This window comes from Halyomorpha halys, unplaced genomic scaffold (assembly GCF_000696795.3).
Source record: "Halyomorpha halys isolate HHAL.00 unplaced genomic scaffold, Hhal_1.1 Scaffold174.1, whole genome shotgun sequence".
Classification (NCBI taxonomy): domain Eukaryota; kingdom Metazoa; phylum Arthropoda; class Insecta; order Hemiptera; family Pentatomidae; genus Halyomorpha; species Halyomorpha halys.
Genome location: NW_027107482.1, coordinates 192,695 through 212,458, shown reverse-complemented (window position 1 = coordinate 212,458; position 19,764 = coordinate 192,695). Strand labels below are relative to the sequence as shown.

Genomic DNA, 19,764 nt, shown 5'->3' with positions numbered 1-19,764 from the left:
CAACATAAATAAACAAAACCATATTTATTTATTTTTATTCTTGTTTTATTTTATTTTTAATTTTAGTTTGTATGAGATCATCCATCACTATTACCTATTGCCCACAACTGTGTGGCAGATTGTAATATCTATCAATAAATAAATCCATCAATTGAAAAAAAAAAATAAAATAGGACTCTGAAAGAGATCTTTAAAGGATAATTCAATTACACAAAGACCGCGCCTTCGGTTTAACTTATTCCGTATTTTCCTTAACTTAACCGTAAAAATAGTCTAGTGGTTAAACGAAGCCTTTTTTTTTTTTTTTGTTGTGTTTCATCAACCACAATCAGAATATTAAAAAAAGTGTGGTTTAAGTGGATTTTTAACCTTTAGAGTATTACATCATAGTTTTAAATGGCAACTAATTATATCTTTATAACTCATTAGTCAGAACGATGAAAAATCATTGCTTTCTCGACTAGGTAATTGTTAATTTAATGTTTTTATTTTATGCTGATGATATATTTGTTACCAGTTCATCCTAAATCACAACGCTTGAAGAAATGTGGCAAGACACGAGGATTAAAATTAATTCTAATAAATCCCAACAAATAATATTTATCCTTCGTCGTGAACCTATAACTCCCTGTTTTACGGTGTCCTTTACACCACTTTTATGCATGGGCATCTAACAATGATTTGAAGCTGAATGCCAAAAAAAAACGAAAGCCATTCTTATTGCTTTCAAGCGCCTCCTTCATACCCTACCTTACTGTCCTCTACTATTCCTTAACAACCAACCGATTCACTTCTATCCTACAATAAAAAACCTTGTCACCTTTGATCAACACCTCTCCTGAAATAACCATATTTCCCAAATCACACGCAAATCCATAACTGTACTCAAACAATTCCTAAAATTCCGTAATTCCATTCCTCAGAACACTCGTCAGCTCCTAGTATCCTCTCTCGTCTTCCCCCACTTCGACTACGGATCCTTGGTGTATGGAGGGCTATCTGCAGGACTAGAGTTGAGACTTAAGAGACTCATGAATTGGTTTGTAAGATTTATCTTTGGGTTCCCTAGGCGCTCTCAAGTCTCCCGCTGGTATTCCGAGTTGAAGTGGCTCTATCCAACCTCCTGAAGGCAATACCTCCTTGGTGTTTTTCTATTCCAAGTTCTTAACATCAAAAAACCTACATATATCATAGATCTCCTCACTTTTCGTTCATCCATCCACTCATTAAACACCAGATCCCATCCGAATGATCTATATATGCCTTCCTATAGAACTTCCTTCTTTAGCAAATCCTTCGTCATACGTGCAACCTTCTTCTGTAATTCTCTCCCCATCTCCATTCGCCAGTCCTCAACCATTATCTCCTTTAAACAACACCTATTCCTTAATTTATTGAATAACCAAACCTCCACATCTTTGTAATCAAATAAATAGGCAGTTATTGATTAACATTATAAACACTAGTAAAACCAATATACCAATGTAATTTCATTCTACTATCTGTAAATTTTTTAACGCTCGCCAGATAAAAATCTGACTATTTGAACCATGTATTTATTCTTAGGGGACATATGTCCCAGAATAAAGTTATTTTTTCATTTCATTTCACTTTTAGAAACCCACTACCTAGGATTATATCTCGACAAACGAATAGCTTGGAATACTAAAAAGACAGGAAACTGCACGTCTATTTGGACTATTACAACAGTTATGAGACAAACTGTCTAAACTTACAATCCATTACAAAAAACTGATCTACATGACTGTGATAAGGCCCATCTGGACATACAGAGTTGAGCTTTGGGGCTCCACTAAACCTTTAAATTCCCCTCGTATTCAATCCTTCAACATCAACATACAGTCTAAAATCCTTCGTAAATTCCTTAATGCTCCTTACTTTGTCACAAATAAAATCATACATAAAGACATTAATGTTCTATATGTAACCGATCTAGCCCGAACCAGATATCAATCCTTTCATAATAAAATGCCTAACCACCCAAACCCATTAGTTTCTAACCTTGCTTCCTCTTCCATTCTTGATAATCCTCCAAGGGGCCTGAAAAGAAGATGGTCTCAAGGCCTTCTAATCAAGAAAGGTTATTGGAGTGCTACCAAAGGGGAGTTTTTCTACATGTTAGTATCATACTATTATAATTTTATTGATTATATTTTTATGTAAATCCAGTTGTAAATCTTAATAAATAAAATTATTTCTTATAACAAAAACTGCACTTCAATACTATATCACAAAGTTTGAACAAACGGATAGCTTGGAATCCTTACATAAGACTGGAAAGATAGGAAAGTGCACGTCAATTTCGACTATTGCAACACTTATGAGACAAATGGTCTAAACTTATAAGTAATTACAAAAGACTTATTTATATCACTAATATTAGACTTGGAGTTCAACATTGAGGCACCACTAAACCTTCGAATTCCTCTCGTATCCAAGCCTTACACGCCAAAAATGAGACTGCAATTCCTCCAGAAAAGAAGATAGGCCCGAGATCTTCTAATCTAGAAATGTTATAAGTGATCGTTCCCAATTATATAAACCAATTCACATTTACAAGTTATATTTTATAATTTAAATTTATTTGAAAATTTCAATGAAAGAGTAAAATATATGCAGAATAATGGTTGTAAAATAGATATTGAAAATATTTAGACTGATTTTATGAACATATCCTGTTAAAGGTTCATATATACGTTAAAGGAAATTAAAATTTATTTTGAGGTGTAGATAGTTGACCGTAGATTAATGATTGGAGAAGTTTGTCGGGGGTTGCGGTCAGCAAAGAACAACATAAATAAACAAAATCATATTTATTTATTTTATGCCGACGTTTCGACCTGAGTTTCAGGTCTTCATCAGGGGTTATGTCGTAGAAGGCTCTACGCAGGCCTACCTTCTACGCCATAGCCCCTGATGAAGACCTGAAACTAAGGTCGAAACGTCGGCATAAAATAAATAAATATGGTTTTGTTTATTTATGTTGTTATTTGCTGACCGCAGCCCCCCCAACAAACTTCTCCAATTTTAAAATTTATTTTATAGATTGAAAAAACGTAATATCCATTATGCTCCTTATTACGTTACAAATAAACTCAGCCACAAAGACCTTAACATCCCATTCGTTGCAGATTTGGCCCGAAACAGATATGCGTCTTTTCATTCCAAACTCCTTACCCATCCTAATCCATTAATTCTTAATCTTTCATCCTTAACAATCCCTGATAATCCTCCAAGGCGTCTGAAAAGAAGGTGGTCTAATTTAAATTAATGCGTGAAGTACCACCAATGGGTGGGTTCCTTCCCAAGATTTTCAAGTGTATATGAAACATACAACATATTTACTTATTGTACAGTTGTAAATCAAATTAAATAAATAAAAATAAAATTGAAAAAAAAAATCGATAATTGTTATCGATCGACAATTTTTAATTCCTAACACTTCAATTTGTGCTACATTGATGTAGGATTAAGAAACAAAAAGTGTGTGTGTACTATCAATATATCATGTCATGTATTTTATTTTATTTTTTCAATTATAGCCACTTTTTAAATATTGCTCGATATAAATATCTTAAGTGGTATAAGACCGAGATTTTATTATGATATTTCCTGAAGCTATGAAGTTGAGGACTTTAAATTATGTTGTTATCCCTAATCGTCCGTAAGCGAGCAGTCATCACACCCCCATACTGGGAGTATCGGAGTATAACAGTCATCGGTATTAATCCTAAGTCAATGTATTTCCTAAAGGCAGGTTATAGCCGACACGACAGAGCAGTAAACGAATAAATATAGATGGCGTTGCGAGCAGCCATTAACCCTACAAGGCATGACTTTACGACTTAGAAAGTCCTACGAGATCCGACTAGGTAATGACAAGGTATTACGCCGAGACCCCGACATCCTGATGTCATGGTTATTTTTGACGAGGCGGGGTTGAGGCAGCGTAGGCAACACTACGTCCTACGTCGGGTAAATGCCCTCTGGGTAATTTGAGATCTTCATAATATTATTTTATGAATTAGTAATAATAATCAAATTGTAAATAACAGCAAACATGATAATAGTTGTTGTCGAAATATGTTTTTTGAAAAGCCAACACTAGAAGTGAGTGTTATATATACTATAGTACAAGAGCCAGGAAGAACAAAAGCAGTTATCTCTCCCCAATTTTTTATTACTTTAGTGAAAACTATGTATAATTACTAGTCAAAATTGATGAGTCTGCCAAGTATAGGTAGGAGGAATAAAAAATGACGGTTTTTTCAAAACCTTAAAAAAACATTAATTTTTAATTCGGAGCTCTATATCTTAAAAACTATCAACAGCACTAGAAAATTTAAGAGAACATTATTTAAAGAAGAGTAAATTTGCTGAAATATTAACCCTAAAAGAGCTATTTTATTTTTAGAAATCTATATCTCAGGAATTATGAGACATACAGATGTCTATTAGCTCTCAAATTAAAGCTTGTCAAATGGACTATAAATAAGTTTATGACCTTTACCTTCCTAGGAATAGAAATTTTCTTGATATTTGCTAAAATAAATTGATTTATACTTGTTCAGACAATAAGTTTGATTTATGAAAAACTACATTTCATAAACCATTGGATGTACAGATGTTTGCAAGCGCTCAAATTAAAGCTAGTTGAATTTACTACAAAATTGCCAATAGTGTTAATATTTGTAGGAGTAGTAGTTTTTATGATTTTTCAAAATAAATTTACTAACTACTGAACTTTCAGAATGACCCATTTTTATGAAATGTTACTTTTTAAAAAGTTTTATATCTCGAAAACTATTTAACCTAAATAACTCTATTAGGGCTCATATTTTAGTAAATTTACTTTTCTTTAAATGACGTTCTCTTAGGTTTTCTTGTGTTGTTCCTACTTTTTAAGGTATAGAGCTTCGAATGAAAAATTAGTTTTTTCTTTCGCTTTGAAACACCCCCCATTTTTTATTCCTCCTACCTATACTTGGCAGACTCATCGATTTTGACTATTAATTATACATAGATTTCATTAAAGTAATCGAAAATTGGGGTGAGATAACTGCCTTTTTTCTCCTCTTGGGCTCTTGTACTACTACACCTAGATCAAAATATGGGTCGACTCGGCTTATACTCGCGTATATAGTCGCGTTTTCCGAAACGTGGATTATCCGGACGATTTTTTTCATTTCTCTTTAGGCTTTTGACACTGCTCTTCCCATGATACTTTATCAGTTTATTATACATTACGTTTACGATAAATTAATACAGAATCACAATGAATGGCATCGTCTTCTCTTTCTCTCATAAATAAAAGAAATAAACAAATAAATAAAGAATTTGGAAACTTTTTTTAAAGAACCAATTATAAACATATTAAGAAATAGAAAAGACAAAATTGTATTCTCTTACTTAAGTAAATTTCCAATTTTTTTTTTCTTTAGATGAAAAAAATTCAATGAATAAAAACAAAAAAAGAAAATTGGTGAAAAAAAAAAATTCTCTGCAGCTATCAACTTGAACAGTCCTGATGAAGCTCTACAAATTAGACCAAAACGTCGGAAAATAAATCGTTCTTCACTACTTTTGTTCTTTTATGACCGCAGGCTGTAGATACTGAAAACACCTTGTGCATGCTCGTCAGTTAAAACAAGTCGTTTATTTGTGACTTTATATGTCACTTATTATTTTTTTCTGAAACTTTGGTTTTATATCTACATATTAGAGGCCTATATCACAATTCTTATCGACTGAAATTAATCTTGGATTAATTATCAAAAATATTTCGAAGCTTATATTTATCTATTTTTAATAACTAGTATGAGTTTAAATAGTGAGAAATTTATTTGTTGATTTTTCAAATAAACAAACTCAAAGATATTTTATAGAAATTTTTAATTTTAAAATGCCCATTTATGAATTATTCTGTTCACACACAGGCAGACCATTTTTTGGGACTTGGTAATTTGGACTCAGGGTACCTCACAACGTGAATTTACGTCTAAGAATTCCAAACTTTTCACGAACATCCTGTTTTCCCTTACTATACATTTCATATATTGATATGCGAAAGTAAAAATTAATAAAATAAGCTGGACTTAAACATTATTTTATACCTCGAGTTTAGAAAAAAATTTGTCATTGAGAGTAAATTTGCTTAAAAATTTCGGGCAACAATCACTTATAATTTAAGAACCCATTCATTGATTTAAACTATCAAATTTGAAGGGTAGTTAAAGTTTCCATAACTAAGAGGTTTGCTTTAAACGGATTGTTCCTACGTATCAACCGAAATCATCTGCCCAAAACCTGAAATTTATTTTTATTTTGTGATTAATTTTTCGCACAAAATTTTTAAAAGAATCTCATTTGAATTAGGCTGTTCACAGAGACATATTTAGGGGATCCCTAAACATGTATTTGCATCGAAAACTGGAATTAAAAAATTTTCACAATCACCATACTTCCCTTTATTGTATATTTGAAAGTAAAAATAAATTTATAGGAATTCTAAATTAGTTATGTGTTGAGTTTTTTCTCCTGTCGGTATAAAAATTATTTCAATGTTGGGATTTTCAGTTTTATTGTTGTTGATTTTTCTAACTATACTTCTTCAGCACATCTCTCTAAGAAATCTGGTGTTTTTATTATTATTTTTTTTTAATATATGCTGATTAAAAAGAAAATATGAAAAATTCATTTAGGGAACTTTTTAGATCTAATGCGTCCTGGAGCCGTAAATTGCCAAACAGCCGCCATCCAAAATAACAAAATCGCTAAGAATTCAATTTTCTGTAAGACCCCGTCGAATTTTAGTTTTTTCGACTACATGGGAAAGACTAAAATTATTCCATGATTATTACATCTCATTAATTAAATTCCTCAATTGTGGTATTGGTATATCAGAAGGAGTTTAATTTAAATGATTTCAAAATTAACAAAATAATATTAAAATTGCTAAATAAAACTGTTAAAACTCTGGTTTGTGTGTGTTAGTTTAATATATCATTATATACAGATATACAAGTGTAAAATATGAAAATATTTCGAAATAATAATAATGTAAACTATTATATAGTACAATATAAAGAATAAATTAATATATAATTTAATAAGGAAAATAGTATCGTTAAGCGAGGTTTTAGTTTAGAAACCATTCGTCTATTTTAAATTTAAAAATTTGTTTTTTATTATTTGTTAAGGAAAGAAAAAAAATAGTTGTATTTTTGTTAATGGACGTTTAGATGAATACGAAAAACAAGAACAGTTAAATTTTATTTTATTTTATAATAGAGGTGTCCAGTCAATTTAAATTTAAAATTTTTATAAATATTTTTTTTCTAATTAATAGTTTTGTAACTATTATATGAAGGCGAGGTAATTTTTTTTTTTAAAACCAGTTAAATTAGAAGTGATTTAATTGTTTTGTTTTTTAAGACGACTTCGTGATAATCTAATTGAAAAAAAAAATAAAAATTTGAAATTGGACTTCATTGGACAATTATATAATAATATTTAATGAAGTTGTTATTTTATTAATGTAATGGTTCTTTTTTATATTCATTTAAACGTTTTTCGATAACAAAAATATAACTTCTTAGGACATAATACCTTATTCCGTTGTATGCAGCCATCATTGTCAAGCATTAGATAGTTGACTGAAGCTCGGAGCATCGTACGCTACCATCATACTTACGTTGTAGGAGGGGTAAGAAGATAATCAAGGTGAGGTAATAGTTATTATTAGTCTGAAAGGAGAAGATGTCAACTCTAGGCGTAAAAAGGACTTTCCTGAAGGAAGTTCTGGGATCTGATGAGTCCTTTCTTGGGAGAAATCTTACTAATTTATTAATCATGTTTGGGCATTTGCATTACATGTACAAGGTCCAAATATCGAATATGTAGGATATTTTCCAAAGATGTACATAACATACCCAATATACAAGTGCATGTTAGGCAATAACGAATATTTCGCGGAGTACGGGGTGTCGTTATGGACTAGGGCAGAGATGTGTTGGAAACAACGAAGAGTTTCGATATATTTTTAGTTTTCATATTATTATTATGATAGTAAAACCTCGACTTCAAGGTCTGTTCGTAGCCGAGTTAGTTAAAGCGCTAACGTTGACTGTCTTGTAGACTGCAGAGGGGCTAGTTCGAGTCCGGCCTGGGGGTTGTCATTTATAGCTGTGTTGGTCCCACGAAATGAAAACCTGAACATGTGGCTCGCGTTTCGCGATTCGTTGACATTTAAATGTATTTTATTATAGTATTAGTCTGTACTGCTACAACGTATGAATGGTCAGGAGTACATTACTTTGTAAGGACTGTTACTAGAGCAACGGTTGTACAAGGTGGTAGTTTGATCATAATCACGCTCGACTCTCAGACTCACGGCACATTGAAACAGAAAATGATTATATACCACAGCCATATTCGAACCTGGTCCTATTAGTACAAGAGCCCAAGAGGAAAGGCAGTTATCTCACCCCAATTTTTGATTACTTTAATGAAAACTATGTATAATTAATAGTCAAAATTGATGAGTCTGTCAAGTATAGGTAGCGGGAATAAAAAATGGCGGCTGTTTCAAAACAATAAAAAAATTTCATTTTCATTCGGACCTCTATATCTTAAAAATTAGAAACAACACAAGAAAACCTAAAATAACGTCATTTAAAGATGAGAAAATTTGCTAAAATATGAGCACTAATAGAATTATTTACGTTAAATAGTTTTAGAGATATTGCTTTTTAAAAAGCAACATTTCATAAAAATGTTGTATGGGTCGTACTGAAAGATCAGTAGTTAGTAAATTTATTTTGAAAAATTTATATCTCAAAAACCATTTGACGTACTAGTATTTAGCACTCAAATTAAAGCTAGTTTAATGAGCAATAATTTAGTTTATGATGTTCATCTTCATAGGAGTAATACTTTCATGAAATTTGCTAATATAAATTGATTTATAGTTGTTCGGACAAATTTTTATTTGCCAAATTTATATCCATATGTGAATATTATAAAAACCACTACCTCTACGAAGATAAGGTATAAACTACCTTATAGTAAGTCAAATTTTCCTTTATTTTGCGTGTTGGCGGATATAGTGCATCTTATGAATCTAGAGATATTTATTTTTTTTAAATCAAACATATTATACGAACAACTAGAAATTAACACTTTGTGAGTTTATTTTGTCAAATATCATAAAAACTACTACTCCTACAATGATTAACATAATCAACTATTTTGTAATAAATTTAACTAGCTTTAATTTGAGCGCTGGCAGAAATATGTACGTCCAATGGTTTCTGAAATGAAGTTTTTCATAAATCAAACTTATTGTCCAAACAACTATAAATCAATTTATTTTAGCAAATATCATGAAAACTACTATTTCTACGAAGGTAAAGGTTAGGTAAACTATTTATAGTTCATTAAACTAGCTTTAATTTGAGAGCTAATAAACATCTGTACGTCCAATTGTTATTGAGATATAGATTTCTCAAAATAAATTCGCTAAGTACTAATCTTTCAGATTTTTAAGAAATTTTGCTATTTAAAAAACTATACTTCGAGAACTATTAGGCGAAAATAGCTCTTTTAGGGCTAATATTTCAGCAAATTCACTCTTCTTTAAATGATGTTCTCTTAGATTTTATAGTGTTGTTGGTAGTTTTTAAGATATAGAGCTCCGAATGAAAAATTAATGTTTTTTTTAAGGTTTTGAAACAGCCGCCATTATTCATTCTCCCTACCTATACTCATGAATTTTGACTATTAATTATACATAGTTTTCATTAAAGTAATCAAAAATTGGGGTGAGATAACTGCCTTTTTTTCTTCTCGGCTCTTGTACTATAGGAGTAACGAAGTGCCTTACCACTCAGCTACCCACTCCCACATTTTTAATACTGTATTAATACTTGTAATAAACTAGTTTCGAGCACAGGACGGTTTTGATAAATACTATGACGTCATCGTTAAATTAGGAAGACCTGGAGATTAGGCACTTTATGATATGACGTATACGTTCCTGAATCACTTTATTATCGATTTGGTTCTGCTATAAAATAATCCTCACCTTCAACAAACCCCCTCCCTTCTCTTTAGGCGCGGATTAACAGTTAAGCCTCACGCCTAGAGCACAAAATATTTATCTGTTAAATTTTTCTAATAACCCTTGCTCACTTACTATTTTTGTTTCGAAAAATTGGTTTCCTAAAAATATTTCAAAAAATAATTATCGTCGAAAATCTTTCTGTGAATTTTATCCTTTTAATTTATTAGAAGTAGATTTTTAGTGTTTGTTTAAGGACTAATAAATGTTAAGGTTTAAGTTTTTCTGCGTAATATTTTTTTTTAAAAGTTATTAGGCTCACTTAAAGTTAACCCAGAAAATGTTTAGCCATGAGTATTTTTCTCATGCCGAGAAGTAAACGTCCATATTTTCCCTAGTAATTCATCTGCTTTGTCTGTGTATTCTTTTGTTTACCCTCCGTTAACCCTTTAATGTTCTTATTACCCTTATTTTTATGTTATCCTCTCTTTTACTTCTCTACCCAAACTCAATTCAGTTTGGCTCTGGCCTCCTCACAACGGTGAGACTGAGTATTTTTCCAGTAAAGTAGAGTGAATTTGCCAAATTGATTTTCAATTTTTTTCATATTGTTTATAGTAATATTTTCTTTATTTTGAGTGCTAGCAGAAATATGTGCGTCTTATGGGTCTAGAGATATATTTTTTCAAAAATTCTAAATTTTATACGAACAACCAGAAATTAACATTTTGTGAGTTTATTTTGTCAATATCATAAAAACTACTACTCCTACTAAGATAATTGTTATAAACTATTTTATAGTAAATTTGACTAGATTTAATTTGAATGCTGGCAGACGTCCATCTGTACGTTCAATTATTTCTGAAATAAAGTTTCTCATAAATCAAACTTATTGTCCCAACAACGATAAATCAATTTATTTTAGCAAATATCATGAAAACTACTATTTTTACGAAGGTAAAGGTCATATACTACTTTATAGTACATTAAACTAGCTTTAATTTGAGTGCTGGCAGACATCTATACGTCACATAGTTCCTGAGATATAGATTTCTCAAAATAAATTAACTAACTACTGATATTTCAGTACATTTTTGTGAAATGTTGCTTTTTAAAAGGCTATATCTCGAGAACTATTGAATGTAAATAGCTCTATTATGGCTCATATTTCAGAAAATTTACTCTTTTTTACATAATATTCTTTTAGATTTTCTAGTGTTGTTGATAGTTTTTAAGATATAGAGCTCCGAATGAAAAATTATTTTTTTTTTTTAAGGTTTTGAAACAGCCACCATTTTTTATTCCCCCTTCCTATACTTGGCAGACTCATCAGTTTTGACTAGTAATTATACATAGTTTTCATTGGAGTAATAAAAATTTGGTGTGAAATGACTGTCTTGTTTTCACCCCGGCTTTTGTGCTAAGTCGAGTAATATTTTTTCATCTTAGAACTACCTTCGAAGCTTTCCCATCTCTCGTAGTTACTTCACTCTACAGTCAATTCGAAGCGCTCACTTGGACGTACTGTCCCACTGGGAATGAAAGAGTTAGAACAAATCTACAGTAAATTACTTGAAGAAGTTTGTCGGGGGGTGCGGTCAGCAAAGAACAACATAAATAAACAAAACCATATTTATTTATTTTAAGCCGACGTTTCGACCTGAGTTTCAGGTCTTCATCAGGGGTTGTGGCTTAGAGGGAAGATTGGTAACTATATACAGTAAATTACAATTTCTGATTTCGAGGAATAAAATAATGCAGGTTAAGCTTTTTTATTAATTTTATCAGCTGCTCAGAACAATTGGACGAAGGTTGGATGTCCAAAAAAAATTATCGAATCCTTGACGAAACAGTACATCAAAACCTGGTTTTGACCATGAGGGGGTTTTCGAAGATAATAATCATTTTGAAGCACAACCAATTCGATTATTAAGTGTTCTAGGTAAACAGACGTCATTTCAAAAGCTGAAATTTCAAGAACGTTTTAACTAGGGCTTCTTAATTTAAGGATGACATAATAGTAAATATCTAACATCTTTATTCTCGAAACTATTTTATTTAAAAAAATCAATATTATATAATGTTATCTTTCTGGTTAAACAGCTTTACTAAGGGTTCCAGAGACCACATTTGTTTCTTATATAATATCAATTTATATGAGGAGCGGGTGGCTCAGTGGTAATGCACTGTGCTACTGACTACAACAAGCGAGGTTCGAATCTGGCAGAGGCACATAATAATTTTATATTTTAGTACCCTTAATTGGATAAAGGTCTGACGATCGAGCGTGATTCAGACCAGATCACCCTCTTGCATAACGTCGGTCAAGTAAAAGTTCTTATTTGCAATGTACTGTACTGATTTTTTTTTTTTTTAACAATTTATATTTTGGGTATTCATGATGTGGTAAATGTAAAATGTTTTACCATGTTAAATGTTATAACTATAGGATTGTGAGCAGCCCTATTTAAAGTCGTGTTTAATGTTAAATCTATAAGAGCTCCTAACTGAGTTTCTGAGTAACATGTCTTATAACCTTCCCTTTATCATAAGATGCCTAAAGTGAGTGAAAAATGGAAGTTGTGTGAAAGTTTGGTTGCTAAGTGTCTTGTTGATCTTCTGACTTGTGAGGAAGAGAATCAAGATGAGCTAATTGACTACTGTCATTACATTATTATTATTGTCATCCATTGCTTTACTATATCTAAAAACATCCAAAACAATACTAACACAATCAAACCCAAACTATGAGCAAGCAACCTAACACAAACACAAACAAAATGAGCTCAGCTGATCTGTTGCGTGACGTCATTCTCCATTTAACAGTTCTAGTAATAGACTCTCAAACATTCATTACATTGTGTTAAATATAAAATGATTTACTATGTTAAATGTTATAAGTATGGCATTGGGAACAGCCCTATTTACAATCATGTTAAATATCAAATGCATAAGAGCTCCTGGTGGATGTTCTGAGCAACTTGTTTAGTAATCTTTTCTTTAAAAACTTCTTGTAATTGTTTACTTCTAAGTTGTTGTTTATTAGAACTTAAAGTCGTTAAACCTTAGTCATCTAAGTTCAAACTTCTAAATTTTGATTAAATTAAGAGCTATATACCAAAGACCTTCCTGCTATGGTAGGTGGGATTTTCTTTACTTTTTTTTTTATGATTTATTTATTTTTATTTACAACTGTATACATATATACACATCAAGTAAATTTGCTGTAAGTGATATTATGACATGATACAAACATGTGGAGAATCTACTCACTGAACTCTAGGCAATCTTCTTTTCAGACGCCTAGGAGGATTATTAGGTAGTGAAGGAGAAGCCAGGTTACAAACGAGGTGGTTTGGGTGGTTGGGAAGTTTATTATGGAAGGATTGGTATCTGGTTCTGGCCAAATCGGCAACATATGGTACATTGAGGTCCTGAAGAATGACTTGATTTGTGACAAAGTATGGACCATGAAGGATTTTGAACAGTAAGGATTGGATTCGAGAGGAATTCGATGGTTTAGTGGAGCCCCATAGCTCAACTCCATATGTCCAGATATCTTTACTTTAAATACAGATCTATTTTAAATAGGAATCGTCTTCACGAATTCACTTAAAACTAGATTTTGGGTATTAAATTTCAGGTTATTTTATGGAAAAAATTTTTTTTTTGCTATAATAATTCATTTTTAATGGTTTTACTATATATCGGAGAATGTACATCAACTTCTTTAATGGTAGGAATACAAAATATAATAAAGTACAAAGTATATACTAATAGGTATCGGAAGAGATCGAGTGTTTCCAATTTTTCAATCTCTCTAACCTAGTTTCTCCATTTCTCCTTTAGTTAATTATCAAAATCTTTCATAGTTCATATCTAACCAGTTTTTATTACTGCTAAGATCTAAGTAAATATAACAAGTCTATATTAAATAAGTAAATAAGTCTATCTAAAGTGATATAGGACCGTCGCTCCCCGGGGGTCATTGCAGGGCGGGTCCGGCAGAGAAGGATTGCATTTTATTAGTGTTATGATCTCCTCTTGTGAGATTGTGACATGTCGTACTTAGATCAGCCAACTCGCTATAGTGGTCTGTTTGAAAAGTCAGATAAGTAAGGCTACCACGGAGGGCGGGAGTGGATTGTTTCATGCCGTTTTTCAATTTCTGTCGCTTTTTACACATTGCTCGATTAAAAAGGCATCACTTCTCCGCTGGATTCGCCCCGCTAAAACCCCCGGAGAGCGATGGTCTTATATGGCTTTTGAAATATTAGCTTAAAGCGAGAAGAGGAGACTTTAAGATAGCTTAATCCAGCAATATTTAAAAAGCGCATGAAATTTAAAAACGGTCTGAAACCTTCCACTCCCACCCTCTATGGGAGTCTTATTTATCTGACTTTTCAAACGGACAATTGTGGCCGATCTACGACATGTCACTATCTCACAAGAGGAGATCATAAAACAAAAAACCCCTGGTTTAACTTTTAAAATATTGGCTAAAATACGGAAAGAGGAAAATTTAAGATATTTAAATCGAGCAATATTTAAAAAGCTCCTGAAATTGAAAAATGGAATATAGCTAATATTTCAAAAGTGATATAGGATCGTCGCTCCCTGGGGGTCCGGCCAGGAAGTTTCGGGCTGTCAGAATCCTAGGAATTTATGACCTTTGCAAATTCCCAGAATGCATTAAAATATTGCTAGAAAATTTCTAAAACTTCTTCAATCACTTCGAAGTTCATAGTATACAAAATTCCATCACAGACTTTGTGAGCTTTTTTTTTTTTTATTTTTATTTATTTATTTTTTTTTATCCCCCCTTGCATAAACCACTGGGGTTTGTGCATGCCAGTCCTCCCAAGGATCACCCATTTTTTATTATTTTTTTTAATTATTTTATTTATTATTTAATTATTAAATTTTTTTAAATTTACTGTGGTGCAGCCCAGCGCTAGGTTTAGCGCCTTACTAAAGGAGCTGCACCTTGTCCACTGCATCCATCAGGAAGTTTCCTGCAGTTACCAGACTCGTCCAGACCTCCTGGTCTTAGTCTGGGTCAGCTTCCTCATCTTCTGGTTAAGCCCTTCCCATCATGAAATGAGTACCACCACCTCCTTCCACCCGAGAGCAATTAACCAAAATTGGTCTCGCGTTCTGTTGGCCACCTCTGTATGTAATGTATGGAGAACATGCGTAAAATAGAAAAAACGGCATTTCAGAAAAATATGGATGCAGCTGTTTTTGATGCTACACGCTACATAGAAAAGTAAGTAAAGGAAAAACGACAGAAAATAATTATGTGATAGTGCTATACATTTTCTTTTGACAATGAACGTGTGTTTTGGAAAGAGCGTCGGACAGCAAAGAGATATCGCTCGGTGAAGAGTCGCCTTTCCCACGAGCTACATCGCGGACTGATTAGTTAAAGCGACCGCTTATCAATTATCTCATAATTGACGCGGCAGCGCTCTAGGGTTTGCATCCATGGCTGCATCTCATAATTGAGTAGTCGTAATAAAATTTTTTACTCTCACTTACCTATGTGTGAGATATATAGTTAGGGAAACTATATAGATTTTTTTTTAAAGCAGTGGATTTTGCTTTCTGAATATAATAGCAAGACAGTAACTTCAATAAACATTAGTTTATTCCAGCGATCTTATTCGAAAAGCTACTTTTTCGAACGACCATAATTTCTTTCGTTAGGGTATTTTTGTTCTTTAGTTTAACATGTTAATATTATATTTCCTAATTTTTAGCACGTTAAAACACTTTTTTCCATACAATAACCTGAAATTTAATACGCGAAATCTAGTTTAAAGTGAATAGATCTGTATGTAAAGTAAAGAAAATTCCATCTACCATAAAATAGTAGGAGGGTCTTTGGTATATAGCTGTTGATTTAGATAAATAGGATATGCACTTTACTGTTGGCAATGTCCATAAGGAACCAATAAAAATATATATTATACATAAATTGTTTAAAAATATATATATATATATATAATAACATACAAATGGGTATTCATGATCTTTAGTGTAACATGTTAAAGCGTATTAAATGGAAAAAACTTATGTTAAGTAGAGAAATATTTCCTCCTTTTAGCATATTAAAACGAAATAACATACAACATGGTTGAGAGTCTGTTACTAGCTCTGTTAAAAGGAGAATGACCTCATACAACAGTTGTGTCAGGTAACTTGCACGTAGTTTATGTTGGTATTGTTTTGGACGTTTTTAAACAAGACACTCAGCCAAACGTTTACACAACTTCGACTTTTCACTCACTTTAGGTATTTTGTAATAAATTAATTTAATCAAAATTTAGAAACTTTTATAAGCTTAGATGACTTAGGTTTTACGACCTTAAGTCCTAATAAACTACAACTTAAAAGTAAACAATAACAAGAATTTCTTAAAGAAAAGGTTACTAAACAAGTTGCCCAGAAATTCCGCCAGCAGCTCCTATGCATTTGACATTTAACATGATTTTAAATAGGGCTGTTTCCAATCCTATACTTATAACATTTACCATAGTAAATCATTTTACATTCAACACAACATCATGAATGTTTGAGAGTCTGTTACTAGGTCTGTTAAATGGAGAATGACGTCACGCAACAGACCAGCTGTATTCATTTTGTTTGCGGTTGTGTTAGGTTGCTTGTTCCTAGTTTGTGTTTTGATTGTGTTAGTATTGTTTTGGATGTTTTTAAAACTAGTAAAGAAATGAATGATAGTAATAATAATGTAATGACAGTTGTCAATTAGCTCATATTTATTCTCTTCCTCACAAGTCAGAAGATCAACAAGACACTCAGTAGCCAAACTTTTACACACTTCCACTTTTCACTCACTTTAGGCATTTTGTAATATATTAATTTAATCAAAATTTAGAAGTTTTATGAGCTTAGATGACTTAGGTTTTACGACCTTAAGTCCTAATAAACAACAACTTAGAAGTAAACAATAATAAGGAGTTTTTAAAGAAAAGGTTACTAAACAAGTTGCTCAGAAATTCCGCCAGGAGCTCTTATACATTTGACATTTAACATGATTTTAAATAGGGCTGTTCCGATTCCTATACGTATAACACTTAACATAGTAAATCATTTTACATTTAACACAATATTATGAATGTTTGAGAGTCTGTTACTAGGTCTGTTAAATGGAGAATGACGCCACGAAACAGGCCAACTGAGCGCATTTTGTTTGTGGTCGTGATAGGTTGCTTGCTCGTAGTTTGTGTTTTGATTGTGTTAGTATTGTTTAGGATGTTTTTAAAACTAATAAAGCAATGGATGGCAAAAATAATAATGTATTGACAGTTGTCAATTAGCTCATCTTGATTCTCTTCCTCAAAAACCAAACTTTCACACTTCCACTTTTCACTCAATTGAGGCAAGTTGTAATAAATAAATTACTTTAATCAAAACTTAGAAGTAAACAATAACATGCAGTTTTGGGTAAATTAAAAATTATTAAAAAGGATGTCAAGCCCTGGGGTACCTCCAGTCACAAATGCCGTAGAGAGAAGGTTGTACTGATCAGGCTGAGAATAGGTCACACGAGGCTCACTCTCTGCTATCTTATTTCAAATAGAAACGCCTCCGAACTGCCAGTATTGCAACAACAATCTGACAATAAGCCATATTTTCCAACAATGCCCATATTTCACACCACACCTCAATAGCTTAGGACTAAAATATATCTGAAAAACCCTTGGAGACGATGATATAATAGAATCAGTGTTTCAGTTTCTAAAATAACAATATTTACTGGAAAAAATATAACATTGAACGGAAGAAAAAAAAAAAATCAAATAAATAAAATTAAACGAATATAAGGAAAATCAAATAAAATATAAATGGCCTTGATGAACAATGAAGTTTGGCGCCACTAAACAAAAACAAACAAACATGAAGTTTTGGAAGGAAAGGTTATAACTAGTTGCTCAGAAAATCCGCTAGGAGCTCTTATGCATTTAATATTTAACATGAATTTAAATATGGCTGCTCATAATCCTATACTTATAACATTTAACATGGTAAAACATTTTACATTTAACACAATTTATGAATGTTTGAGAGTCTGTTACTAGGTCTGTTAAATGGAGAATGACGTCACGCAACAGACCAGCTGAGTGCATTTTGTTTGTGGTTGTGTTAGGTTGCTTGCTCGTAGTTTGCGTTTTGATTGTGTTAGTATTGTTTAGGATGTTTTTAAAACTAATAAAACAATGGATGGCGATAATAATAATGTAATGAGAGTTGTCAATTACCTCATCTTGATTCTCTTCCTCACTAGTTAGAAGATGAACAAGACACTTAGTTGCCAAACTTTCAAACAATTTCCACTTTTCACTCAATTTAGGCATGTTGTAATAAATTACTTTAATCAAAACTTTGAAGTAAACAATAACATAAAGTTTGGGAAGGAAAGGTTATAAACTAATTGTTCAGAAAATCCGCTAGGAGCTCTTATGGTAAAACAATTTACATTTAACACAAATTAATGAATAGAATACCCCCAGAACGTCTTGAGAATTGATCTTACATCCTCAAACTCAGTTATCATTCGAATCCACTCATATAATATTTATGTGTATACTGTTATATCTATATTTGAATGTTGACATCATTTTGTTTATCAACATTTAAATATTAATTGGCTTTAAAAAAAAAAAATACGAACATTTTTGAATGGATTATTAAAGACAGATTTGAATATATATATAAAAAAAGATTAAATTGAGAACCGCTATTCCGAACTCTAATTGATCCACTATGCAAATCCAGATGAGTGATTAGTGTGTTGGAACGCTCACGCCTCGTTGGATATTAGAGATCGCTGGCGGACCAATAAGAACGCCCTGACGTAGAAGCCAGTAGGTGTGAAATACCAATAACCTGAGTCAGTTCTCGGCCTCTTCTCTCTGATAACATCATGACAAAAAAATATGTCGGGGCCATTTAAAACTTGTGTTCCTGACCTTTTAGGGCCAATGTACGGTGCAGTGCGCCACACCCGATAAACCAGAACTGGACATCTAAGTTCTAAGATGAAAAAATAATACTTCTATTTATCTTCTACAGCGCGAGTTAGTACAAGAGCCGGAGTGTTAAAAATGCATAGTAATTTCACCCCACTTTTTATTACTTTAATGAAAAGTTTGTATAATTACTAATTACAACTAATGAGTCTGCCAAATATAGGTAGGGGGAATAAAAAATGGCGGCTATTTGAAAATGTTAAAAAAAAAAAATTCATTTGGAGCTCTATATCTTAAAAACTATTAAAAATATTAAAAAACCTAAAAGAACATCGTTTAAAGAAGAGTAAATTTTCAAAAATATGTGCTAAATATAGCAAATTACGTTCAATAGTTCTAACGATATAGCTTTTTAAAAAGCAACATTTCATAAAAAATGTACTGAAAAATCAGAAGTTGGTGAATTTATTTTGAGAATTTTATATCTCAAAAACCATTCAATGTACAGATGTCCATTAGCACTCAAATTAAAGCTAGTTTAATGTGCTACAGCTGTTAATAATAACCCATTAATTGTATCCCAAAATCTTCAATCCCATAACATAACCCTCGAAGATTGGTGTCGTAATTGGAGGATTAAGTCCAACAAATCCCATCAAATCACCTTTACCCTTCATCGTAAACCTA

The 19,764-nt window shown here is 31.9% G+C and overlaps 1 protein-coding gene across 3 annotated transcripts in view; it reads right to left on the bottom strand.

The window, feature by feature from the left end:
* The window catches only part of raw, a 328,767-nt gene that overhangs the window by 214,078 nt on the left and 94,925 nt on the right, over positions 1–19,764 (bottom strand). The window contains exon 1 of one of the 3 annotated variants that reach the window (XM_067045835.1): positions 7,630–7,657. The exons of the other annotated variants lie outside the window; for them this stretch is intronic. Within the exon in view, the coding sequence (XP_066901936.1) occupies positions 7,630–7,655 (26 nt within the window). The 5' untranslated portion in view covers positions 7,656–7,657. Of the gene's footprint in view, positions 1–7,629; positions 7,658–19,764 lie in introns of those variants that run through there. 3 annotated transcript variants of the gene reach the window in all.